Consider the following 26,547-nt stretch of genomic DNA (forward strand, 5'->3'; position numbering starts at 1 on the left):
TAAGGGTCAAGTCCAGCTGCAGAGCCCGCCATGTGACCTTGCCAGGCTGGGAGTCGTCTTTAGTAGAGGCTAGTGGAACATCTGAGACTCGCACCTTTCTCTGGGGGATCAGCGTCGCGCCTACCCCGCCAGTGGCCCACCGGTTCCCGGGGTCGCCCCAGCCCCGCCCGGCCGCCGCAGGCTGCGCAGCTCCGCAGGCTCCGGGCCGCGTCCTCCCGAGGCGACGCGACGTGCTGATTGGCTGGGCGGAGGCGGCAGGCGGCGGCGGCGGCGGCGCGGGGCGATCCCGAGCATCCGCCGGCCGGGTTTGCAGAGGCTCCTGGCGCACGGCGCAAGCAGAGCCGCGGTGCTCGCCTGGGACGCGCCAGGGGGTCGCGCGGGCAGGCGGCCGCAGCTTCGGTCGCCATGTGCGCGCAGGTCTGGCTGCTGACCGACCGGCTCATCCGCGAGGACTACCCGCAGGTGCAGATCCTGCGCGCGCTCCGCCAGCGCTGCTCCGAGCAGGACGTGGGTTTCCGGGCGGTGTTCTTGGACCAGATCGCCGTCACCGTCGTCGGCGGCCACCTAGGTGAGCTCAGCCCGGGGAGGGAGGGAGGGAGGGACAGAGGGAGGATGGGGCGCTGGGGTCCCGTGAGCCAACGGCTCTCCTCATTGAGCTCCGCTCGGAGGTAACCCCTCTTTGCAGTACCCTGAGGCCAAGAGTAGAGAAGATGCTTAATTCTTTTAGGAGACGAGTTAATGGGGCATTCACATTCACCTGAAGCTAAAGGCACCGAACCTCACGTTGTAGATTCTCCGAGCACAAGTGGCCTGCCAGGTTGGATTCCGAAATTTAAAGAACCAACCCAGAATTCATAAAATTGCTCTTAGGCAGATGTTTGGGAAACTTTTCCAGTGGTATGTATGCTCCAGTGATGAACGCCCTAGGTAGAAAGAACACTGTTCTCAAACTGGGAGCCTAATTATAGGAGACAGCTGAGAAAGATTGGAGTTGTTTCTGGAGGGGAAGGGGCGAGAAGAGATGATTGATGATTTCCATTAATTCGTCCTCCTTCCAAAGAATGTTTAATTCTGATTCCAAAATAGCCACGTACCTCCAGACCTTATTCGTCCCTTCAGTGCCGGGTCCAGGGGAATTGGGGGGGTGGGGTGGGTTATTATCCCTGACTGCCTATTCAAAGTGTTCTGTTTTCAGATATTATTATCTTCAATACATGTCTGCTATGTATTGCTAAACTATCCATGACTTTGGAAATTCGTATTCACTGGCTTACAGTCTGTGTTCTCGGCAAGCCCTCCGAGGTAGCCAGCTGTTTCAGAGGGTCCAGGGCTGAGGAGGATTGGGCCCTCTTGGATGCTTCTTGGAATGTTTTCCATATTTCATCTTTATCTGGCTGAGTAGAGTCCCTTCAGCAAGGGAAGGGATTCCACATCCTGAACAGACAGACTACTTACAAGTGAGGTTTTGAGTACGTGTCCCTAAGCGAAATAACACAGTTATACTGGTCATCGGTAAGTGTATTTAAACCTCCCTAGGTTCAACTTGCATATACTTTTGGAGTAGTATATGCAAGCAGTAGACACTCTACATTTCAAGCGGTGTGGTTAAGTATAAAAATACCATTTCTCAAGCTTAGGTCGCTGAAACCCTCCCTATTAGTTAACAGTGAACGCCATTTCTGAACAGAGAATCTGAAGAACTGGATTCTTACAGTTTTTTTGTTACCAAATGTCTTGGCTTTGCTTTGTGAAGATCACTTTGACTTTGATTTTTAAGGTTTGGTTTGGTTTTGCCTTTTCACGGTTAATTTTATGTGTATGGGTGTTTTGTCTCCATATATGTCTGTACACCGTGTGCGTGCAGTGCCCGCAAAGGCCAGAAGAGGGCGTCATATCCTCCGAGAACTGAAGCTACATTTGTGAGCCACACGTAGATTCTGGGGATCCAACCTGGGTCCTCTGGAAAAGCAGCCAGTTCTCCTAACCATTGAGCCCTCTCTCCTGCACCCATCTCTTTGAATCATGTATGTCATATTTAAGTTGAGATTCTCCAAGCTTGAAAAATCCACGCTTTGCGTTCCATTTTTAAGTGGACTATTTTCATGATCTAAATCATTAATATAATCTAATTCATTAATATATACCTCTTTCCACTCCCAAGATGAGTTTGCTTGTTTATTTAACAGCTTGTAAAAATGTCCTTTTGGGAGGTCACATTTTCCTAACCTTTGTCAGTCTTTACGTGTACATCAGCACTTCTGAAAATATGCTCTCTGTATGTCTAAAACTCCATTTTAAAGAATCAATTGTAAGAAAAGTGGAAATTAAATCATAGTGATTCAGAAAGCACTTAAGCAATTAGGTGGAATTCATGTGTGAAAATGTCTGTGTTCACAGACTAGTCATTTCCTTTCAGCTACAAGAAAATCTATATAGATACTTGATGGAGGGATGGAGAAATCCAAGACAGGGTTTTGGTGTTGTTTATTTTTGATTTCTTAAATTTTTTGTTTTTAGGAGACAGGTCTCACTAGGTAGCCTTGGCTGAGCTGGAACTTACTATGTAGACCAAGCTGATCTCAACTTCCAGAGGCGCACTCGCCTCTGCCCTCAAGTGCTAGGATTAAAGTCATGTGCCACCACAGGTGGCTCTGTGATGGTTATTTTTACTTAGGTGTTCTACCCTAACCAACCTGGGTTTGGATGGGGCTGGGGCTGGGGAGCAATGACCCTCAGGTTACTAAAGCAGTCCTATAGAAAGCCCCCCTTTATACTCTGCTGGCTTAACATCTTATCAACCTGTTTTGTTCCCTTGAGAATCTGCAAATTCTTTTTTGTTTTGTTTTGTTTTTGTTTTTTCGAGACAGGGTTTCTCTTATAGCCCAGGCTGTCCTGGAACTCACTCTGTAGACCAGGCTGGCCTCGAACTCAGAAATCTGCTTGCCTCTGCCTCCCAAGTGCTGGGATTAAAGGCGTGCGCCACCACTGCCCGGCGAGAATCTGCAAATTCTTTAATCATTCAGTGTTTATTTCCCTAAACCCAAATGATCATGTGCATATAACTAGTGGTAACAATGGTAATAACGAGATCATGGCAAGAGGTCCTCACGGTCATGCGTGTGGCTTGCACTCAGTCCTTCTTACTTATTAATACTCATAAACATCAGTGAGGTCATTATGCACACAGCTCCAGCTGGGAGTTACAGCCATACTCAGTGGGTCCTGCTGTCTTTTCAAGTGTTAGTCAACACTGGCTTTACTGTTGTCTTGTGACTCCTGGGCTTCCACTACAATAGCAGTCTGAAGTCCCCATCTGGTTCCCCCCAGATGGTAGAATTCCATTCATCCCTCAAATCTAGATCAAGTCACTGGTTTCTCCTGGAGTCATTGCTAAGCTCCATGGAGATATCTTCCACCTGCTACCAAACAACATCAGAGTAGCACCCATTGAATTTTTACTATAATTTATCCATATACAAGGCTTGTATCTGCCCCCTCCCCTATCTAGCACTCTTCAAAAAAATCTTCTTCCATAACCAGTACATAGTAGGCCTTTGGTAATGTGTGTTGGCTACACTGAAGCATGAAGCTTGTACCGTAAAGTGCACGAGGCTTGTATGCAGTTAGCGACTGTGTGTGGGAGATCATGATTAGATGTGTGTGTGTCTGTGGTGAACTATTCTGTGAGGAGAGGTTTACTAATGACAGTTAAGTTCTGTGAGCATCTTCAGGTCAGAATTATTAACCGACTCAAGGAAAGGGGATAGTTATAAAGTCATAATCCGTGACAGAGAAAATGCGTGTGACCTGGCAGAGGGGGCCGTGTTAGCATTGTCTCAGGAAGCACATGACTCAGCATCCTGCAGCTCGCAGAGCTTGAGCCTTGGTGGCCTTATCTGTTTATTTATTTATGTTTATGCAGCCCTGGGGCTTGAAGCCAGGGTCTTGTGCAGGCTAGGTAGCTAGTGATGTCCCTTGGTACAGCGCCAGTGCTATAAAGTACTTTCTAGGCCAAGTTCTCTTTTATCTGTGGTACAAAACAATTGAACTCAGAGCTTTGTTCACACGTTAGGCAAGCGCCCTGCCACGGAGCTACGTGCCTAGTCTTTTTATTTTTTTTATTTTAAGACAGAGCCTTGATTTGTTTTCAATTTAGGCTGACCTTGAATTCAAGCTCTTTCTAACCTGGACTCTGTGAGTGAGACCCTGTGAAACTGCACAGGGGTGGGAGTGGGACTGGGCCAGGGGCCGGGGGCCGGGGCTGAGGCTGATCCCAGTGCTTGGGAGGCAGAGGCAGGTGGGTCAATAAGAGTTTGAAGCCAACCTGGTCTCCATAATGAGTTCCAGGCCAGCCAGGGCTACAAACTCAGTTCCTCAAGACTTCCCCAGCAAGTGATAACTCAGTGACTCCGTGTTGAGGACTGAATAGGGATGATGGGTCTTTACTCTTGAACTTTTATCATTAAATTTTAATACATGTTTTATTCTTCGTGACAATTGATTTCTCAATTTTACCCAGTTCGTTCGGCAGGTATCCACTAAGCAGGGTACCACAACATGTTTGCAGATTTAGAATGGCAAATAGAAACAGACATGATCTTCACCCTCACAAATTTATGTGTCATGTGTTCTGTCACCAAGTGTCTGCTGACTGTATGTAAGGTGTTGTTCTAGGTGCCTGAATACAAGTACTGGAGGTCACTGCCTCTCCAGGAGATTACATTCTATATTGAGGTAGACTATAAACAAGGTAAGTAAATAATACAGAGCATTTCTGAAAAAGCTAAAGGGAGAAATGGTGGTTTGCATAGGAATGGCCCCCATAGACTCAAGTGTTCGAATGCTTGGCCCTTAGGGAGTAGCATTATTAGGAGGTGTGGCTTTTTGGAGTGGGTGTGGCTTTGTTGGAAGAGGTGTATCACTAGGGGTGGGCTTGGAGGTCTTACTAGATGAAAACCAGGTCAAGTGGCTCACAATCCCCTCCCTGCTGCCTGTGGGTCAAGATGTAGAACTCTCAGCTCCTTCTCCAGCACCACATCTGTGTGTATGCCATGGACTTGACCTCTGAAACCATAAGCCAGCCCTAATGAAATGTTTTCCTTTATAAGAGTTGCTGTGGTCATGGTGTCTCTTCCTAGCAATAGAAACTCTAAGACAGGAAGAAAGCAGGAGGTGGAGAATAGTAATGTGAGGATGACTAGGGTGGTCCTTCCCACAGGTGTATTCTAGTCAGGAGCTGAAGGAGGTCAGGAAGCATACCCGTTTGCTTTAAAGAAGGGTGCTTTGATGAGGGTCGAGAACTGCACTTATCTGTGGGTTTAAGGACAAGTATTTAGAGTGAATTAGGAATTAACTGGTTTAGGAGAGTGGCAGTTGTAAGTTCTCCATTGAGGGTCTATGGCCTCTCTAACCATGGGTAGCTGGCTACGTTTACAGTATCAGGCAGGAAGTCCCTCCATTGGAGCAGGCCTTAAGTCTAGTTAGACAGCTATTGGTTTACCCCCAAGATAAAGTGGTGCTAGCCCATCCTGGGGACTAACTGGCTGAGCGTTCCTTGTGCTTCACGGGCCTTACAGCAAGGCAGGACTACCGGTTGCTTTTCTCCCTTGGCAGGGCACCTTTCGATCTCATGAGAGCTAGTTCTCAGGGAAAAGGGGTGCGAGTGAGTTCCAGCTCGATTCTTCCAAATCCTGTCTGACGTAATCAGCAATCAGGTCTTACCTTCAAGTTCTGGGCGGCAATGGTAATAGCCTTTGTTGTTTTAGGAGTCTCTCGGAATCCCCGAACAACCATTTGAAGGGACGCTTGCCCATCTGGCACTGGAGTTTTTGCTAAATAGACTATGGCTCCGTGCAGGGGAGGGGCAGACATTATCACCCTATGTGATGTAACTCCATTTGAACCATATGGATTATATATGTATCTTTAGGTAAGCTTATAAAACGGTGTTTCCCTATGGCTTTTCTAAACATCCTTAGTGTTTTTTAGCTCTCTGTCCTGTCTCTCCCTCTGGGTTATCCTCTCCCCTCCTCCCTGCTTCCTCCCACCCCAGGAAGTTCACTGTTTAGCTGTAGAGAGTAGAGTTGTCCAGAAAGGAAGGAGCATGGAGGAGACCAGTGAGGAAGAACAGAGGGAGTGTGGGGCAGACATGAGGAAAAGAGTCTGAGGGTTGGGGTGGGGTTGAGATGAGCAGCTATGCAGAGCCTTGTGGGTCAGTGGTAAACATTGACTTCACTCTGGATAATGAGGAGGTGACAGAGAAAGGATGGGGGGGGCAGTTCTGAGTGAGATCCACTGTAGCATTTTGAGTGGAGCAGGGAGCACAGTGAGAACACGGTCTGCAAGATGTTTTTGTAAAGGGCGGGGGAAAATACAGAAGAGTCAAGGGGAAGCTAAGCATGAGGGGCCTGACCTATAGAGGAGGAGCAGCGACTCACTTATATGCTGGTCCCCGTGATTCAGTGGAGAGGGAGACACTGCATCTCTCCATCCACCAGGGAGGAAGAAGCTAAAATGAGGAGCATCAAACACGTCAACTCTATGTCTAGGGCCAGTGACCTGAGGGGAGAGTCAAGAAAACAGCCTGGCTTGGGATGACAAATGAGGAAACAGAGTCACCAGGAAGAGAAAGGCATTCAGCTGGACTCAAAAGAAAGAAAGAAAATGTCTTATTTTGCTTTCCATTTGTTGTGATAAAGACCACGACCAAAGCAACTTAGGAAGGACCTGCTTTATTTGGCTTACACTTCCCAGATCACAGTCCATCACAGAAGAAAGCCAAGACAAGAACTCAGGGCAGGAACCTGGAGGTGCTTTCTGGGTCACTCTCCCTCCATGGCGTATTCAGCTTAGTGTCTTGTTGTTGCAGCCATTATTTTAATAGTTGTAAAGATTTGCTTTTATTGTTTTTACTTGTGTGTTTGTGTGAGCATGCACCTGTGAGTGTGCGCCCACAGAGGAATTGCATCACTCTGGAGGGGGAGTTAAAGGCAGTCGACAGCCGCCTGATGTGGTTGGTGGAGATGGAACTCTTGTCCTCTGGAAGAGGGTGTGTGCTTTTAACTGCTGTGCCACCTCTCCAGCTCCATCGCTTGCTTTTTCTACAGCTGTGGAACACTTGCCTCGGGTAGCACCGCCTCCAATGGACTGGGCCCTCCCACATCAATCAGCAATTAAGAAAATGCCTCACAGACTTGCCTGCAAGCCAATCTGACAGAGTTATTATTTTTTTTCAGTTGAGGTTCCCTCTTTCCAGATGCCTCTAGCTTGTGTCGAGTTGATGAGATATCAGCTGGCACAGAAAGGAAGGCTCACCAGGAGCAGCTGACAAGGGAGCTTAGAGCCCATTGGTGTGGTCCAAGAGGATACAGGAAAGATGAGACTGGACAAACAGTTGGACAGAACAAGAGACTGTAAAGGCTGGGAGAAGTCCAATGGTTGAGTGCTTGCCCAGCACGTGGGGTTCACACAGCTGGAGGGGGCAGCCATGGAGGCTGGAATCCAGGGAAATGATACGGGCCTCAGGTAGCTGAGTGAAGGACTTGATAAGATGTGTTTCCTGGTTTTTAAGAAGACCATGTTGGTGAGGTGCTGGAGTTGACAGGAGATGGGAAGGTTTGTCCATTTCTGGGGCTCTTACATTTTACAGAAGGGGAGACAGGTCCAGAGACACAGCAAACAGTTCAGCCCGGACTCTGGTGTGAAGGCCAGGACCATTCTGCCTCCAGACAACTTCTTAGAAAGTTTTTCTAAGCCCTTCCTTGGTGCCAGTTCTGTTCAGGGTGGACAGAATATACACATTAGCGTCATATCTTCCTTCTGAGCTCAAACACACTGGGAACCCCCTGACCTGTCTCCTCCATGAAGAGAGAACCATCCCAAAGCTCCCGTCTTCCACCACCACACGTGCCCTGCACAGGGCACCCAGGACATTAGTGGCAATCATGTGTTGGCTTTCTTCTTAACTTCAAGGGCATTGTCTCACTGTCCTCATTAGAATAGTGGCTGTTCTTCAGCTATCTAGAGCCCTCCTTGGGCCCCTTACCCTCCAACCATTTGACTGCTGGATTCCACTTCTGTGGCGTGGCTAGGAGCCCATTCTGCTAACACACCACACACACACACACACACACACACACACACACACACACACCACACAGCCCTATAAGGAATGGAGAATGAAAAACATGCCTAAATTTCCAGCTTCCTCCCCTCAGGTGGATGTATTTGTACTCAGTGCTGGGGGATTCCCCTCCAGAGGATGCCAACTCACTGATCATGGTCTTAATTCCCGCCTCTCACTCCCCTTCACAGACTCCTCTCTCAGCATTTCTTGAAATCACCACCTGTTTGGCTGCATGAGCTTACTTGTGAACTCAGGGTGTCCTGGGTAAACCCAAAATGAGATTGGCCCAAAGAAGCGGCCCAATGAAATCCCTCTGAACAAAGACAAAGTAATGCATGCACTGAGTCAGACTTGAGCTTCCCATGAGCTCTGGGAGAGCTGAGGCTGCCTGGCTCACCTGGGTGCCCTGCTTAGTAGGTATGTCTGCCAACAGTTCAATAAAGGCTGCACTGAATCAAGAGACCTCAGAAACGCAGCGTGTGGGAAAGGAAAAGGCCATACAAGTCACTGTGGGTTTCAGTGAGATGGAGGGGAGATGTCTTTGAACATTTTCCCTCACAGAACCTCAAAAGGTTAAGCACAGTGGTGACCGGATCTACCCCAGAATCCATAGAACCCCCTCAGGAGAGGTGACCGAGGGGATGGGGGAGACATCAAGAAGTTGAGAAAAGCACCTTTCTCCAGTCCTCCAGTGTCCTGCTGTTTCTGCTGTTTGCTTTGTACACGAAAGGTTTTTGTTTCCCAGTGTACCGGGATCCAGGTTAGTGTTGAAGTTTCTCGGTTTGTGAAGCCAGGGGTGTGTGTGTGCGTGTGTGTGTGTACTTGTGCAGGCTAGGAGAGCTATAAACCCCAGTTCATCCCCTTTGTGTAAATGCCAGGACTTTGTGATCAAATCCCTTCCTAGGGGCCATATTATAGGATGCCTCTAACTGAGATAAAATCTGTGAACGTTCTTAGGAGAATCCCCAGTACAGAGCAGATAAATGCTCAGTGAAAACAACATCCAGAAGCAGATCTGACTGATGACCCTTTTATGGCCGTACTTCCTTTCCTCAGTGTGGGTCGCAGAGAGTAGGTTTTGTTTGTTTGTTTGTTAAGTTTTAAAGCTCTACCTTGTAACCAGATTTGCTTATTGCAATGGAGATATAGTACTATTATATCTCCGTTATAAGGCAATGAGCAGCTTTCCTCCATGGCCTCTGCATCAGTTCTTGCTTCCAGTCCTTGCCTTGAGTTCTAGGTCTGAATTCCCTCAGTGTTGGGCAGTGATCCAGAAGTACAAGATGAAATAAACCCTTTGTGTCCACGTTTGTGGTGATTATTTACCACGGCAACAGAAAAGCAAGCTAACAACCGGGGTCACCAAGTGCATTAAAATATCTCCAAATGAAAACAGGATTCAAGAGGAAGTTGGGATATAGTTGCCCATGAAAGTAGAAGATGGAGAAAATGGTGTTTCCGTTCCACAAAGTTGATTTATCCTTGCCGGGTCATTGCATGAACCAGTTTGACTTCTAATCCTTGCCCCTTACTATCTGACTGACTTCTTTGAGTGATCACTTCTTCATTAATGTTTGTAACGTGGTTTGAGGCTAACCATAGTGAATCTCAAGCCAGCCAGCTGTCTGAGGAGTCCAGAAGCTGCTCACACCCTCCCCCACCTCCCTGGGTTAAGGTGAGAGTCATGTCAGGTCCCTGGTTATCTGAGGATGAGGGCAGCGTTCCTTCCCATCACCACAGCCAAAGCCCATCCTCCAGTTCACACAGGTTTTCCATTCCCTTGGCTTGAGGCCAGCAGGCCACGATGAGGATATGAAAGATCCTGGGAAAGGTGAGGTGTTCAGTAAGCTCTATGTCCCTGCATTAGGCTTAACAGGGGCCTACCTGGGAGTCGATGCCAATGGTGGAAATTACCTATGTGGTTAAAGGTCTCAGACTTTGCAGGCAGGTTTGCCAAGGAGTCAGCCTCAGATGCAAGTTGTTGTTGGCCCCATGTGGCTGCTGCTTTCACTGAAGCCAGAGTAAGAAGCATCTTTCTCTACCTGAGGTCACATTGTAACTGTGTGACAATGGCCAGTGTGAAGAGACTGAGCAAGCACGTGTGGAATGGTCCAGAGCAGAAGTGTCAGAAATATCAGAGAACAAAGGTGTATGATCATCCCTTAGTATTACAGGTGCTTGTTCTAGAGCCTTCCATCCTAGAGCCTTCTGTCCTTTATTAAAAGCCAAGGATGCCCCAGGCCTTAACATGTCACCTGCACACATGCTCCTGCACTTCAGAACACCTCCAGATCACTTAGAATATTCAGTGCAGTATAAATATTGTATAAATAATTGTGGGTTCTTTATAGTTTTTTTAAGGTGGGTGGGATTTGAACCCAGGGCCTTTTGTATAATTGGTGAGTGATCTACCACTGAACTATACCCCCGGCCCTGAAATAGCTGCTATACTGTATTCATATTGTTTAAGGAATAATGTCAAGAAAAAAGCCTGAACATTATCAATATGGACATAAATTAAGTTTTTCTAGTACTTTCTATTTGCAGGTGCATTCATTGATGTGAAACCTGTGGATACACGGAGCTGGTACAACCCCAAACCCGACACGCCCCTCTTGCACAGGGCTAGATAGCAGCCCAGGCAGGCACCTGACCGGTGCTCAGGCCTCAGGGCCTTTGGGGTTCCACTTTAACCCATTGCATTCTTCATTTATTAAAGGCTTCAGTGAGGATGAGCCAGGCCCAAAGATTTACAGTTGGAGGAGAGTGATGAAGTCCTGGTAAGACTTTGCAGGTGTCTGTGCCGCTGCTTGTAGAGGCTGAGCCCTCTCTGTGCCCTGTGGTCGGTATTCCCAGAGATGGACTGGATTCTGTTCTTCCTGTATAGAAGTCTGTGTGTCCGTGGCTTGTGCTGGGATTTGAAAGCTCGATGCATCTCTTGCTTCTTGCTTCTCTAAGTTGCTTTTCTGTCACCAAGCTATTTTCTCATTGAGTAGTTTAAAAATGTCCTACCTTGCTTTTTGGAATATCTGTACCATGACAGTGTCAGTGCCTTGTGTGTGTAGCATTTGGTTGATTTTCAAAGCGTCTTTGGTCTCTGTCTCACTGCGTGATGATGTGCTGGGCTTCCCTATGTGTTTGCCATTTTGATTAGTGTGGTTACCTTTCTTTTTCTTCCAACTTTGCCATGTCCCACTTCTTCCATTCTTGTTCCAAGGGCTCAAGGGAGAGGGGATTTTTCAAACTGTAGGAAAAGCAGCTTTAAGCCATCCTGTTGCTGGTGGCCAAATGAACCTAACTCAGCTGCTTTTTACAGACTAGTCCTGAGACAGTTCTACCTGGGGGCTCACAGTGTCAGCAGAAGTGCTGAAGAAAAAAAATGTGATTTCATTTAACAACTGTCCTTTTACATCCACACCTTTAAAAAATAACCAGTAAATTATTTGCAATGGCTGACTTGTAAGTTAGAGCCACACAGTCCTCTTTGTGCATGGCTTGCTTTCTGTTTGGTTGGTTTTTTGTTTTCAAGATTTTTCTTCTTCTTTCTCAGCTTAGAACTTCAATATTGATATAGTAACCATATCATTGCCATGTAGCCCAAGTAACCTTTGAACTCTTTATCCTACTGCCTCAACCTCCCGAAGGCTGAGATTGCAGGACCCTGCTCCCATGGCTAGTTGAGGAGATGCTGTGTGGGACTGTGCAAGCTGAGGAGGACCCTGAACTCAGGCTCTCATACAAGGTCAGCTAGCACTCCAGCACTGAGCAACACCCCACACCTGAATCCCTGTTGGAGAAAGTATGACTTCACTCACACTTGGTTTTTCGCAATATATATATGAATGATGCTCCAGGCCCTAAACATATCACCTGCACACATGCTACTGTACTTCAGCATACCTCCAGGTCTCTTACAGTACTCAGTGCAGTATAAACATTGTGTAAATAATTGTGGGATATACATATACATATGTTTAAGCCCATAAGGTGGGTCTGTAGACTGTACTTTAAGGCTTTCTTTAGGGAATTTGGGAGATGCTTTGAGATTGGTGGAAACAGACCCTGGAAGTCTTTAGATCTAATTTTCATTGCTCACATAGTCTGTGCCCCGCCTCTCTCTCTATCCCAGGTGCCGAGTGCCCTGTGGATGCTCAGTGTCAGGGCTGAGAGGCACCTAGCGGCTTGCACAGCCACCTCTACCATCTGCACCATGTTCCAGCGCCCACTCCATTCAAAAGGTGTGGAAGAAGAACCGGAACTGGTGAAGCCCAGATCCATCTTCCTGCCGCTTCTGTCCAGTTCAACAAATACTGAGTGCTGACCAGGCACCAGGCCCTGCTCCTGGGACTGAAGTCAGCACAAAATAGACAAAAAAACATTTCATGGCTGGCTTTGCCATTTGGTGTCGTTTGAGGAAAGCCAGAGAATTCTGCAAAGAAATCCTTCAGTAACATGTAGGCTGTTTTGGGTCCTCAGAACAGCAAGTTGAGGCCCTGGTTAGCCTCGAGTCAGGTGGACAGCCTCGGATCCTTTCCACATGTGTACATTACAGCGTCTTTCAATAAGTGTTATTAAATGAATATTGATTTCAATATTAAGTATTGAACTGATTTTTTGTAGACATTTTAAATTTTCGTTTTGTAATAATATACATGTGAAAAAATATTCTGGAAAATGTAGATAAAGAGAAAATACAAAAAAGGGGGGGCTGGTTATAGAAGCCCATGCCAATAACCCTGTTACTAGGGATGCTGAGGCTGAGGCAAGGGTGGAGTGTGGCTGTGAGGTAGTGCCACGTGGCACATAGTGATGCCAGGCTAGCCAGGGCTACATGGCAAGATGCTGGGGGAGGGAGGGAGGGAGGGGGAGAGGGAGAGATTACTTTGTAACCCTATTCTAAGTGTTTAGAATGTGTCTTTGTTTTCTTTTTCCCCAACCTGCATCTACCTACATAGTTGAGACCATAGTGAATTAGTTATTTTGAATCCTGATCCAAGCTGGGAGTTGAACCCAGACATTGCACCATGTTAGGGAAACACTTTACATAGCAGATCTAGGGTCATGTTTCTCCACCTAACATCAACATTTGCAGATACAAAATGTAACTGTGTTCATAAAGATTGTTTAGCTGGGTGTGGAATAGCATAAGCCAGGAGTCTCAGTCCCTGAGGCAGAAGGATCATCAGTTTGAGCTAATCTGGGCTACATCATAAGATCCTATTTCAAACAAAAACGAAACTAACGATAATAGGAAGTGGTTACACATAATGCTGCAGCCAGTATGTTTTCATGAGGCTCAGTCACTGAAGAGTGTAGGGATTCCAAAAACAGGTGGCACTGATGCCCTCATGAGCCACTGGCCCCAGAGCAGTCCCCATCCCAGGGGAAGCAAGGCCTGACTGGAGCTGTGCCATGGACTCTTCTAACTTGTGCCAATCTTGGTGTGTGACATTCTCCTCCTCTCTGTTCGTTACTTGTATCATAATCACGTTCTACCCATTTGCCGGAGGACAGTGCTGTCTACCGCTTCCTTGCACCATACACCAACACATGCCACCGTGTCCATGTGGCAGTTTTGAGGCTCTTTTCTGGCCAGATGAAGTCTGGAAGCACTTCTTCCAGTTGACAGAGCACTGGCGAGCACTGAGCTCATTCCAGCCCTTGCTTGCAGGCCTGCAGCTGAGCCAGAAACCCCTGACCACCTTCCCAGACGTGGTGGTTGTGCGAGTATCCACGCCCTCTGTCCAATCGGACAGTGAAATCACCATCCTGAGGCACCTGGAGAAGCTGGGCTGTCGCTTGGTCAACCGTCCTCAAAGCATCTTAAACTGCATCAACAAATTTTGGACATTCCAAGAGCTGGCTGGACATGGGGTCCCCATGCCAGACACCTTCTCCTATGGTGAGTTTTCTGAAAAATATATTTATCACTCCTTCCCAAAATACTGGTGCCTCTCCTTTCTCTCCAAGAAGCTTCCTGTGTCTCTGGTTGCTTTTCCCTATGAGTCTGTTTACCTTGGGGGGATTAACATATTGATGCTGGCCAGTCCTTCTGTGTGAGCTGCCTTAGCCACTTTCTGTAGTCATTTGATAAACATGGACCAGCTACTGTAAGAGGATGTCTTACTCAGTGTTCCATTGATATGAAGAGACTCCATGACCAAGGCAACTCTAACAGTAGAAAGCATTTAATTAGAGGCTTGCTTACAGCTTCAGAGATTTATCATGAGTCCATTATCATCATGGTGGGGACCGTGGCAACAGGCATGATGCTGGAGAAGTAGTTGAGAGCTATATCCTGATCCACAGACAGAGAAAGAGATTGGGCCTAGAATGGGCTTTCGAAACCTCAAAGCCTACCACTGTGACACACTTCCTCCAATAAGGCCACACTTCCTAATCCTTCAAATCCTAGCAAAGAATTTCTTCCACTCCCTGGAGGCTAAAAATCAAATATATGAACCTATGGAGAGAGATTCTTATTCAAACTACCACAGAATAGTCCTAGAGCAGCCCTGTCCCCAAGGAATTCCCATGGCATCAGAAGCGAGGGGCTGCAAATATACAGGCAGTTTCCATGCAGTGTGGTCAATGTTCCATGAGAGAATCAGAGCCTTAGGTGGTACAGGAGTTCATAGGAGAGCTTCCAGTAGTGACCAGACATGAGGACCACTTCCTTAAAGAGGTAGCATCATCTAAGCTAAAGATAACCCACCCAAAGGGTAGGGACTAGAGAACAGAAAAAGAGCAAGAAGAGAACATAACTAGCTGGTGGTCTCACCAGTAGTTACAGAAGGCTAAGGGTGCGGGAGAGAGTTGAGGACTGGGAAGATAAGAGGGTGCAGCATGCATCGTGCCAGCAAGATTGCAGTACCACAAAGCTAACAGGAGGCTTCTGATCAGGACGTACCTACTCAGAGTCACACTGCTGATCGTGTTGGCCACCACATGGAGAATGAATTACATTAGTCAAAGTAAGGACAGGATAGGTAGTAGTAGGCGTCTTTCTATGAGGGAGGAATGGTATCACAAAACCAGTAGACACGTGAGCAGATTCGAGAATTGTGAGCACAACAGATACGACAGAGCAGAGTAACTGATTGTGTATAGGAAGTGTGGGGAGGAATCGAGGTGACTAGGTTCTGGCTTGGGTCAGAAGATGTCAAGGGGAAGAAGTAAACTGGATGTCTGGGTGAGCAGCTGCCAAGAAGGATGGTTTCAGTGGGGACTTGGTATGTTTGCGACATTCACAGGGAAAATGCTTGGGGGGGGGACGGCAATGAGCTTCCAAAAGGCTGGGGATGAAGATTTGGAAGCCCCTCTTATGCTGAGTAAGAGGCACAGGCGGTGACTCAGTATGGGCATACAGAATGAAAGAGCAGAGGTTTTATGGGTCCAGTTAAAGGGGTTTCCATGGAATGCTTATAACTGCTTATGCTGAAATCCTGAACAACTTAAGCTTAATTGTAAGACTATAACTATCCAGACTCCAACCCCATCAGAGACTTGAGAAGGAATAACAATTACCTGGGTATGTAGGAAGTGTAGGCAATCAGCTTCCAAAACTATAGAAATGACAGAGAAAACTGGCTGCCTAGGCAGTCCCCCAAAAGTTCTCTGTAAAATTAGAGCATCCATCTTCAGCCTTCTGGCCCAGAATGTCTGACAGACTTTTTTGTGAAGCAGGAAATATGAAGGACCGCTTACCCTGTCTTGGCAAAGCTCAAAAGTGAGCTATGTATGGTGATGGATGCTTGTAATCCTGGCACTTGAGAGGTGGAGGCAGGATTATAAGTTTGAAGTTAGCCTGGGCTACAAAGTGAGATCATCTCATGGGAAAAAAAAGACTAAAACATAAAATGAATTGGGGGAGGAGAATCTTTTAGGGGATGGAAGAGGAAGAGCCTATAAAAGGAACTGGGCAGATGTGATTTGAGAAGGAGGAGAGAACAGAGGTGTCACAGAGGCCAGCAGGAAAGATGGCGTCATCAAAGGCCCACGTGGCTCCTCAGGACAAGAAGACTGCTTCCGCTCAGTGATGAGGAGAGGAGCCATCATAGGAGGCTTACAGAAGTGAAGGCCGAAGGAAGTGATTGAAATCCGTAACTTCCAAGCAGCTCGATGGTGGGTTACAGAATTGGAGTTAAGGGAGGTGAGGGCTCAGCAGCTGGGCTCCATTTGTTAGGATGGGAGTGAGTCGAGCATCTGAGCAAGCTAGAACTTTGTTCCTTCAAGGCCAACAGAAAATGATCTGAAGTCTTGTTTCCTCTTAAAGGGTTTTCCTGTTTAGAGTAGGCCCACCAAGAATCTTGCGCTCCTGACCTCTGATGGGCTCAAGGTTAACAGACTATTAATGTAATCCCAAGAGTGATAATCTATGCTCCTCTAAATTCAGTGGCCTCTTTCTCACTCAAGAGAAGGGATTCCCTAAAGGAGTTCACCAGGAGGGGTAGGTAGGAGTCTGGTAGGCCATCCTGGAGTTCTGTTCCCACTGCCATTGGGAAGAACCCAACTATAAGGATGCCATGAGGATTACCACAGCTGGTGTGCCGTTTCCATGGATACAGAGGCTTGATGCTGGTAGTCGCCTTCCTCTGGTCCCACCTTGCACATTACAGGTGTTGTTCATGTCTGCTGGGTTTGGATGGATTTGGATTGATTTCATCAGCACATTCTACATGAGCAAGTGCTGGGCCAGCCTCTGCCCCATTGCCAACACTTTATTGATTCTCACCTTTTCTTGGCAGGTGGGCACGAAGACTTCTCTAAAATGATCGATGAAGCAGAGCCCCTAGGCTACCCAGTGGTGGTGAAGAGCACACGGGGACACCGGGGTCAGTGGTACTGCCAGGCTCTCTGGGTAGTCAGTGGATGTAACTGCAGTTCTGTGGCACACTGGTGTGGGATGCTCTGCGCACTCACAGTGTGTTCTGCCTGCTCTGTTCAGTCCCCTCTGTCCTGTCAGACGCCTACCTCTCCTTAACTACTGCAACAGACATTCCCCTGAGCTGGTTTAGATTCTCAAGTCCACAGCCAGAGCATCTGCTCTTTCTTTTGAGTAGATTCTCAGAAGCGGAGCTGTTCCCTCTTGCTGAACACCCTCCCAAGTCCCCATGTCACCTGCTAGACCAAGTCTGTGTTCCTCATGTTACCATGGTCTGTGCAGATAGCCTTCTTCATTCATGTCCTTAGTCACCAGAGAGACAGTGTACATTCAGCCCCATAACCATCTGCTCTCCAGACTACACTAGTGCTCTGTCTTTGCTCATCCTCTCAGGCCAGCTCCTGACGTCATTTCTTCTAGCACACACTCCCTGGTCTCCCTCTTTTTTTTTTTTTCCAGACAAAATCAGTCATTCTCTTTTGTTTCTGAAGCATTTTGCTCTTCTGGTACAGAGCTACCTGGCTTAACAGTTCTAGCTTTAAATGATGCTCAGGGTGGGGACCAGGCCCTGAGCACCCGACTTTATAAGACAGCCTAATTGGTGAGCTCCAGGTCCCAGTGGAAAAAAAAACTGTGTCAAAAACCTAATGTGGAGGAGCTGAGGGGATGGTGGAGGCGGCTCAGTGGATACAGCACTTCCTGTGCAGGCCTGAGGACCTAAGTTGGAGACTTCAGCACCCTTGTCAAAAGCTGGATGTGACTTATGTCCACCTAACCAACCAGGCATTGGGGTTGGAGTAGCTAGAGATAGGTGCTAGCTGACTGGCCAGCTAGCAAGAACAACCAGCTTCAGAGACCCTGTGTCCAGGCAGTGACAAAGAGATTGATAGAAGAAGACACCTGGCACCTTGCTCTGGCCTCCACACATGTATGCACGGGTGCACGCTTGTTCACATGCATGCACTATGTATACATATCACACACATACACACACACACCTGGCATTGATCTCTGTCCTCCATGCCCCCCACATTCACATATATGTGAATATATGCACATACTACACACAAAAATGGAAGTTAGGAGGGTATCTGTCAGATCCCCCTCCTATGATCCCACAGGCCTGTCTGTGGCAGCAGCCAGGACCCTGAGGGCCTCTTACTATGCTGTGGTTGTCCTTCTCAGCTCTCTGCATCCACACTTGAGATTCCTCTAAACTGTGTTCATTTCATTGTGTTCTGTAAACAAAAGATGAGTGTCTGCCATATATACTAAGCCCAGTGTGGAGTTTAGAGCATTTAGACACAGACAGATAGACAGACAGACAGACAGAGGACCTGTAGCACCTTGAGGTGGTGGGAAGGAAGTGCTTACTGACCAGTTTAAGAGTCTCAGAATCTCTTAAGAGTCTCTTGCTTTGGCTCCTTATCTGAGTTTCTGGGATACATTATAGTTTCATTCTGAAAAAGAAAAAAAGAAAAAAGAAAGAAAAGCAGGACACACTCTGTGCTCTCAGCACTTGGGGAAGCTAGGATTGGAGGATTGGACTTTTAATTTTAGGGCAGCGTGGGTTACATATAGAATGAGACCCTGTTCCAAAAAACAAGCAAACAGACAAAAATCAGGTGTGGGGAGAGAGATGGTAGGGTTAAAATCGAAGAAAATACAGTTCAGTGCTCTTTGCAAAGACAAGAGTCTCATCAAGGAAATGAGATGGGCGGATACACGGAAAGTTCCAGAAAGCTGGTATCTGTTTGTGGCAGGGAGACAGGCTGGGGCAGTAGGATGGTAAAACAGGCGTTCAGCCTGATCAGCGGTCTCCCTTGCTCTCCGTCTTTCTTCTTGAAGGAAAAGCTGTTTTTCTGGCCAGAGACAAGCATCACCTCTCTGACATCTGCCACCTGGTCCGCCATGACGTGCCCTACCTGTTCCAGAAGTATGTGAAGGAGTCGCACGGGAAAGACATCCGGGTGGTGGTGGTGGGCGGCCAGGTGATTGGCTCCATGCTGCGCTGCTCCACAGACGGCCGCATGCAAAGCAACTGCTTCCTAGGTGAGACAGGGGAGGCTTGGGGGTGTGGGAGTGGGGCAGAGGACCTCACAAAAAATGGGAAGGGAAGCTTTCCCATGCTCATTAGCAGTCCAGAGAGAGACAGGAAGTCAAGGGCTGGGCCAGAAGACAGAGTCCTAGTGTCAAGACACTGAAGTTTTAAAACCTTATTGTATAGATGTAAGAATTCACCAGTTGGGTTGACAAGGGAGTGGCCAGCCTTTGGGCAAAGGTCCATCTGAATAAAACCACATAAGGAAGCAGGTGAGGAGTTAGACTTGAAACTGCATCCCCCTCAGTTGGTTTACCGAAGGCCTTACAAGTGGGTCTAACCTGTAACCTGAATGCCCCCAGAGTGCTGTGAACACAGCCAGTGCAAAAGCACAAACTGACTTAAAACGTTGACTTTTTTTTTATCTTGCAATTTTTTGAGAGGTGGTGTGAGACCTGATTGCATAGTTCTCAAGTGTGCACTTTGTAGATGGCAGCGTTGTGTTGCAGTTTGAACAGGCCACCATACCCAACCCACCCCCATGCCCCCAACCAAGGCTGTGGCCAGGGGAAACGTTGTATTTTCCCTCACTTTTTTTTTTTTAACTTTTATTTACTCTTTGTTAGTTTAAATCCGGGATGGATGCAGCATCACACAGATTCTGTGTCCAATGGCCTTTGCAGGAAATGTTGCTTCAGAATTTGGCATGAACCATGCCACTTTTCTCCAGATCACTCTGGTTTTGTTTGGTTTTACTCCAGGAGTCACTGTATTGTTTTTTGTTTTGTACACATAAGCACATCTCTTGTCTAAGTAGAACTCAGTTTCATCTCGGTCATAAACGCCTTCAGTTTTAAGAAGAGCCGTGTGCTCTCTTTGGTTCCGGAGACCTCGCTTGTAGCCAGCAAAAGTGGCCTTGAGCCACAGCCATCCAGACACACTTGCTTTTAGAGTTCCTGTTCCCAGCAGGCCTCCACAGGCTCCAAGATGGCCGAAAAAGTTTCCTCACTTTTTTTTTTTTTTTTTTTTTGGGTTTTTTTGAGACAGGGTTTCTCTGTATAGCCCTGGCTGTCCTGGAACTTACTCTGCCTCGAACTTAGAAATCCACCTGCCTCTTCCTCCCAAGTGCTGGGATTAAAGGCATGCACCACCACCGCCCGGCAAAGATTTGTTTATTTTATGAATATGAGTACACTATTGCTCTCTTCAGACACACCAGAAGACGGCATCGGATCCCACTACAGATGGTTGTGAGCCACCATGTGGTTACTGGTAATTGAACTCAGGACCTCTGGAAGAGCAGTCGGTGCTTTTAACCACTGAGCCATTTCTCCAGCCCCAGTTCCCTCACATTTTAATAGAAGATTTCCTTTTCCTTTCATGCATGAAACTGCCAGAAAGCTACAGTTTGTATTTGGCTGAATTTAGAACCCTGTCCCTTTAGTCTGCCCTGAAAGCTTGTTTTCTGTCGTGGGGATTGGAGACACCTCAATAGCAATACACTTCCTTGTTCCCCTTACAGAACACCCTGGTCAAACTTGGTGAATGAATTTATGTTAGTAATTGGGAAAAAGAAATATATATAGTTATAGCCCTATAGTTATTTCCCGAGTCAGCAGCTGCATGCTTCAAGTTCATTGACTATAAAGATTTGCTGATCGGGTCCTGTTTTACTGTAAGTCCCCAAGCCGAGCCACATCGTCTGCAGTGCAGCTGGGAGGACAGAGATTATGAGCAGTGGTCCTCAACCTTCCTAACGCTGCTTCCCTTACTACAGTTCCTCATTGTCTGGTGACCTCCTACCACAAAGTTATTTTGTTGCTACTTCATAACTGTAATTTTACTACTGTCATGAATGGAAATATAAGTATCCGATAAGCAGAACATCTGATTTGAAAGAGTCATCCTACTCACAAAGGGGTTGTGACTGATCCATTGAGAACCACTGGATTGTGAGGCAGTTCTTGCTCTGGGCTACCACATGGTCCAGAATCTGTGCAGGCATACAGTTGTGAGCTAGCTCTAGCCATGCAAGCAAATGCTGGGCTAAGTCTGACATCGTGCTGAGGGCTCAGTCTTCATGTACACAGTAGCCACGAGCAGAGAGAGCCACAGTGTCAAACCTCAATTTGTGGGGATATGTGGTGCCTGGAGACCCGAGGTTGACAGTATCCCATTATTATCTTTCACTTTCTGGTACTCAGGACTGAACCCAGAGCCTTTGTGCATGCTGGGTAGCTGCCCTGACCCTGATCATTGATTATAAAATACGTTGTTCCTAACTACTATATAATAGGTAGATTATCATTTTTCATTTTTCTAACAACCATTTATTGAATACACACTGTGTATCAGGCACTGTGATTTTCCAATATCTATTTTTAGTTTTAAATATTTTAAGTATGAGTGTATGCCATAGGTGTGTGGGTGCCTATCGGGACCAAAAGAGGACATTGGATCCATTGGAGTTACAGGCAGTTGTAAGTACCTGAAATGGGTGCTGGGAACCAAAGTAGGGTCCCCTGGGAGTTCAGTCAGTGCTCTTAACCACTGAGCCATCTCTCCTGCCCCAACTTTCTAAAATCTTAAGTAGCACTGTAAATAACAGTGCTTGTTATTTACTTCTCCTTTGCTATCGGTCCCATCTCTCTCGAAGGTCAGTAGCCTCATCAGTGAGTGGCATTTGTCACTGTGCTTTCTTTCCAGGTGGTGTGGGTGTCAAGTGCCCACTGACAGAGCAAGGCAAGCAGCTGGCTATCCAGGTGTCCAACATCCTGGGCATGGATTTCTGTGGCATCGACCTTCTCATTATGGATGATGGCTCCTTCATGGTGTGTGAGGCAAATGCCAATGTCGGCTTCCTGGCCTTCGACCAGGCATGCAACTTAGATGTGGGGGCAGTCATTGCAGACTATGCTATGTCCCTGCTGCCAAACAGGCAGACTGGGAAGATGGCCATTCTCCCTGGACTGGCAAGTCCCAGGGAGAAGAACGAGCCAAATGGTTGCATTTCAGCTCAGGGAGTTGCAGAGAGTGTCTATACCATCACCAATGGGTCTACCTCTAGTGAGAGTGAGCCTGAACTGGGAGAGGTCCGGGATTCCTCAGCAAAAACAATGGGGGCCCCACCTCCCCATGTTCCCCGAGCCTGGTTACAGCATTGACAGGATTGCTTCACAATTCCAGTAAATTCCTGCTTTCTTGGCAGCATTTAAACCAAATGCTACTGCTTCCCTGAGTAGTATTCAATGAATTAGATCTGGACTAACGTGATTTCATTTGCACAGAAACTAGAAAATCCAATCTGGGCACTCAGCATCCTTTCTAATAACAGTTTGAACAAACAGCCTAGCTTTGTGGGTTTTGTAAAGACTCCTATAAAAAGCACTCATCGAGAACAACTTCCCGAATGATCAATTTGAGACCAACATCTACTTCGAGCACGTGGATGGAAGGGTAGGTCTTTTAGACACTGAGTCCATGTTCCTGTCCCTGGTCATTAGCAGCAGCGAACATGAACATGGCTCCTGGAAACACCGTTCTCACATGCAGGAGATGAAGGCATGTGCAGGTGGGCAGGATGCTCTTCACTGCTCCCTCCAGTCACCATCTTACCACATTCCTCTGACACTCAGCTTCTCACCGAAGCGCTTTGTAGAAGGTGAGGTGGGACATTCTTTGACCTCACCGGTTGGCATGTGTCCTGAGTTGTAACAGCATCTCTACAGATGGCTCCGTCTCTCGGAATTCACACCCTTGCTTTACCTAATGTCAGCTCCAGCAGCTTCACGCACCTTTGCTGCCTTTGACCTCAGCTGGAAATGCATCTGATGAGCTATGGCCACACTCTTTGTTTCTTGTGCACTAGAACTGAACACCATGGACTTTCCTTTTCAGTGGACTCTGCTCAGTTGTCATCTGGAAACCAGTGGGATCTTACCACAGAAAGTTACCGGGCAATGACTGTTCTTCCCTTGCTTCTCCTGGACATGCTACTGTTATCCAGACTCCAGGAACCTGTCCTTACCCATTTTTCCAAATTGGGGAGACTTGGGTATTTGTGGAGGGGAGAGTGGGCTATTGTAGACATGATATCCAGTGCTTTCCTTTATAACTTTTTAAGCAGTAGATTGAGATCTTTCCCCTGGGAGAAGTGGTAGAGATGGAGTTTTGTTTCTGCTTATAGAAGGTCTAACTGAAAACAAGCAATGACCAAATCCACCCAGAGTTACCTCATTATACTCAGGAGGAAGACCATTCTCTTCAGCTATTTTATGGCAGGTGCCAAGAACATTGAGGATTGCTCTTTGGGACTTCTGTAGTAGCCGTCCAAGGAAAGAGGCCTCATAACTTTATCAACAGGTCCTGTTTAGTTTCTTTTACCCCTCGCCTCCATAACTCTTGCTACCTGCCAAGGCAGTGCCAAGTTCCACCACCCATTATATCTATCAGACACAATGCTCTTTCGCTATTAAAAATTATAGATCTATCATAAAGGACACAGATTTGCCCATTCTGAGGGAGCATATAAGTTCACAGTTTCCAAGGAAGGTTCTAGAAGTGTGAGTTGGGTCAGCTACACTGGAGTAAACATACGCTTCCCTTAAGGCATCTACTTTGAAGGCATCACTACCCAATGGGCACATAGTTCCTGTACTCTACTATAAGTATAAAGTATATATAAAGACAAATGATAATGATTTTTTCACAACACACATTTAAATAGAAATAAATTGGCCTTTAAAATTAGTAAAAACCAGATTTCACCAACTGACAGTCGTACACCTGAAGATGTTGGTGCCATGTTGCAGTTGTCACACCTCACCGCTGTAGTTTCTATGCAGTCTCACCCCTGGGTGCCTGCCACTGAACTGTAATCTGAGTGTGTGTCTGTACCACTGAAAAATGGCAGCTTACCCTTATGAACTAAGACTCGTATCTTCTCCTTAGCACTCAGGGGTGGCTTTAAAAGAAGGCTGGTTATATTCTGTCCCTGTGGTCAGATGTGAGCCTGGCATTGGCCTCTTGGAAGCTACACTGATAACATGTCCACTGTTTAGCCCAAGCCTCTTCTCGTTGATTTATGTCCATCTAGGCTCTACCTGAGCAGAGTGGCTTGGAGTGTTTCCAGATTCCTTTGCCAAAGGAGGCTCATTTTCCAACTGGCAGAGATGTCTGCCAACCAGCAGTGTTATTGCCCAGAACTAACCCTGCCTAGAGGCAGAGAAAGCTGACTCTCATCTGGATCCTAGCCCCACTCTGGGATTTCCATACCACAGCTGGCTATGGGCACTTCCTTGAGTCTCAGCTCTGTGGCCCCGCCATACTTGCCACAGCTGCCTACACTTGCAGGAAAGGACGTGGGGATGCAGAGTGGGAGTCTGACCTTGGCTCTCCCAGCACAGCTGGGCACCTTAGCTCTGTGTCTCCATCTTTCCATTCTGAGACAGAGAAAATGGCCTATTTCAGTTACCTCCTGGTGCACTCTGAGTCTGAAGTGATTTACTAAGCACAGCTGTGACATTGCTCCTGAGAGAGTTGAGAAAGAGGCTATTAATTCTTGGCCTTAGCAAGCTCAACAGTAGTAGGGGGCCCCAAAATACAGAGTGCAGCTTCTTAGAGGCCTTCCTTCTAGCCACAGGTACTTCACAGCGTGAAAGGAGTAAGGCACCCAAAGAACCTTCTGGATGTACCCTGCATAACCTGAAACCCTTGACTCAATGTATGCCAACACCAAGTCTTCCTCTGTAATATAGATTCAGGGTGTGTGCGTGTGGTCTTTCCACTGTCTGGTAGCAACATCTTGAAACTGGTCAAAACTTGAATGCCAATAGCTCAGTCACTCAGAATATATATGATTCTGCACTTGGGAAAACGTCTTCATGTGTTTTGTCTGATTGGTTGTGTGCAGGACAGATGGAGGGTGGACTGGAGACTTTGGGTCTTTAGATTTCGAGGCATAGCTTAAGTGGATCGAGAGCGTCGCTATTGCGGGTTCAGCACCCCACCTGACCAGTCCTGTGTCAAACAGTCCGGGGTAGGGGGAGAGAAGGGGAAAGGCCGGGGATAGTGTGACAGAGATGAAATCAGGATCCCTTGGGACTCTAGAGGAAAAGAGAGAAAATGGCTTAAGTCATAGTAAGAATACAGGAAATACAGCAAATATAGGAAAGACAGAAGAAGCTAATTTGGGGGACAAAGAAGGTTCTAGGACCAATCAAGTCACTCACGGAATACCATCTACAAATGGCATTAAAGTGGAGAGTGACTCCACCATCAGGCACAGCTGGACACTGCCCCCTGTGCTCACAGGTATGGCCTCTGCTTGGTGGTAGTCTGGGCAGATGGTTTAAGAAGGATGCAAGCAACAGCTATTTGCCACCACCCTTGAAGTTTATGTTCTTAGATCCTGACAGAAAACCTGGTGGTGTGGCTGGAGAGGTAGCTTGACCTTTGTTGCTCTTCAGAGGATACCGGATCAATTTCCTAGCATTCACATGGTATGTTACAACTATAACTCCAGTTCCAGGAGATCTGGCACCCTCTTCTGCCTTCGGCAGGCACCAGCCATGTACATGGTACACATATATACATGCAGGCAAACATCCATACACATAAAAATACACAAAAGAGCCAGGCGGTGGTGGTGCACACCTTTAATCCCAGCACTTGGGAGGCTGAGGCAGGCGGATTTCTTAGTTCGAGAGTTCGAGGCTAGCCTGGTCTACAGAGTGAGTTCCAGGACAGCCAGGGCTACACAGAGAAACCCTGTCTCAAAAAAAACAAAACAAAACAAACAAAAAAAATACATAAGAGTTATTGAAAAAAGAAAAAACAAAAATCCTGGCATTACCATTGGCTTAGGAACTCACAGTTCATTTAGATAACTGCTTTATGAAATGCCTTAGTTACTTTTATATTGTTGTGATAACACATCATGACCAAAGCAACTTAGAGAAGGAGGAATTTATTTGGGGCTTATGGTCCCCAAGGGACCATCACAGCAGGGATTCGTGGCAGCAAGCACCAGCATGCAGCAGGGTGGCAGGAGCAGATGAAAACTCACATCTTGAACTGCAAACAGGAAGCAGGGTATACTCAAAATGAAAACTCAAGGCCCACTCCAAGTGACACACTTCCTCCAGCAACGCTATGCCACCTAAGCCTTCCCCCAAACAGCCACTAACTGAGGATCAAGCGTTCTAATGCCTGAGAGTTATGACAGAGGTGGGGGGTTGCAGGGGTGGGGGACCTCATTCAAACCACAGAAAGTTCTTCCCTAAAGGATCATCCTTGAAGGCCAGCTCTTCTTACTGCTTCCTACAAGGCTGGTCACTGTTCCAAATCTATGAGCTCTGACGCTTCTCCAAAGGTTCACACAGCTTTGTCTGAACTCCCTTCAAGTCTTCCTATTGCTTCCTAAAGCCGCAGTTCCAGTGCCACCAACATGTGGGACCACTGCAAAGCTAGCTTCCCAGCCCCATTTCATTTGGTAAC

At 47.0% G+C, this 26,547-nt stretch overlaps 1 protein-coding gene across 1 annotated transcript; it reads left to right on the forward strand.

The window, feature by feature from the left end:
* The first annotated feature begins 272 nt into the window (after positions 1 to 272).
* On the forward strand, positions 273 to 24,925 carry Rimkla (ribosomal modification protein rimK like family member A). The gene is made up of 5 exons (XM_028787306.1): positions 273 to 568; positions 13,797 to 14,027; positions 16,873 to 16,959; positions 18,858 to 19,061; positions 21,757 to 24,925. Exons 1-5 carry the CDS (start codon positions 406 to 408, stop codon positions 22,212 to 22,214), a joined length of 1,143 nt encoding a protein of 380 aa, XP_028643139.1. The 5' UTR covers positions 273 to 405; the 3' UTR covers positions 22,215 to 24,925.
* Positions 24,926 to 26,547: the final 1,622 nt, after the last annotated feature.

The sequence above is a fragment of the Grammomys surdaster genome, unplaced genomic scaffold (assembly GCF_004785775.1).
Source record: "Grammomys surdaster isolate TR1022 unplaced genomic scaffold, NIH_TR_1.0 100, whole genome shotgun sequence".
In the NCBI taxonomy this organism is placed as follows: domain Eukaryota; kingdom Metazoa; phylum Chordata; class Mammalia; order Rodentia; family Muridae; genus Grammomys; species Grammomys surdaster.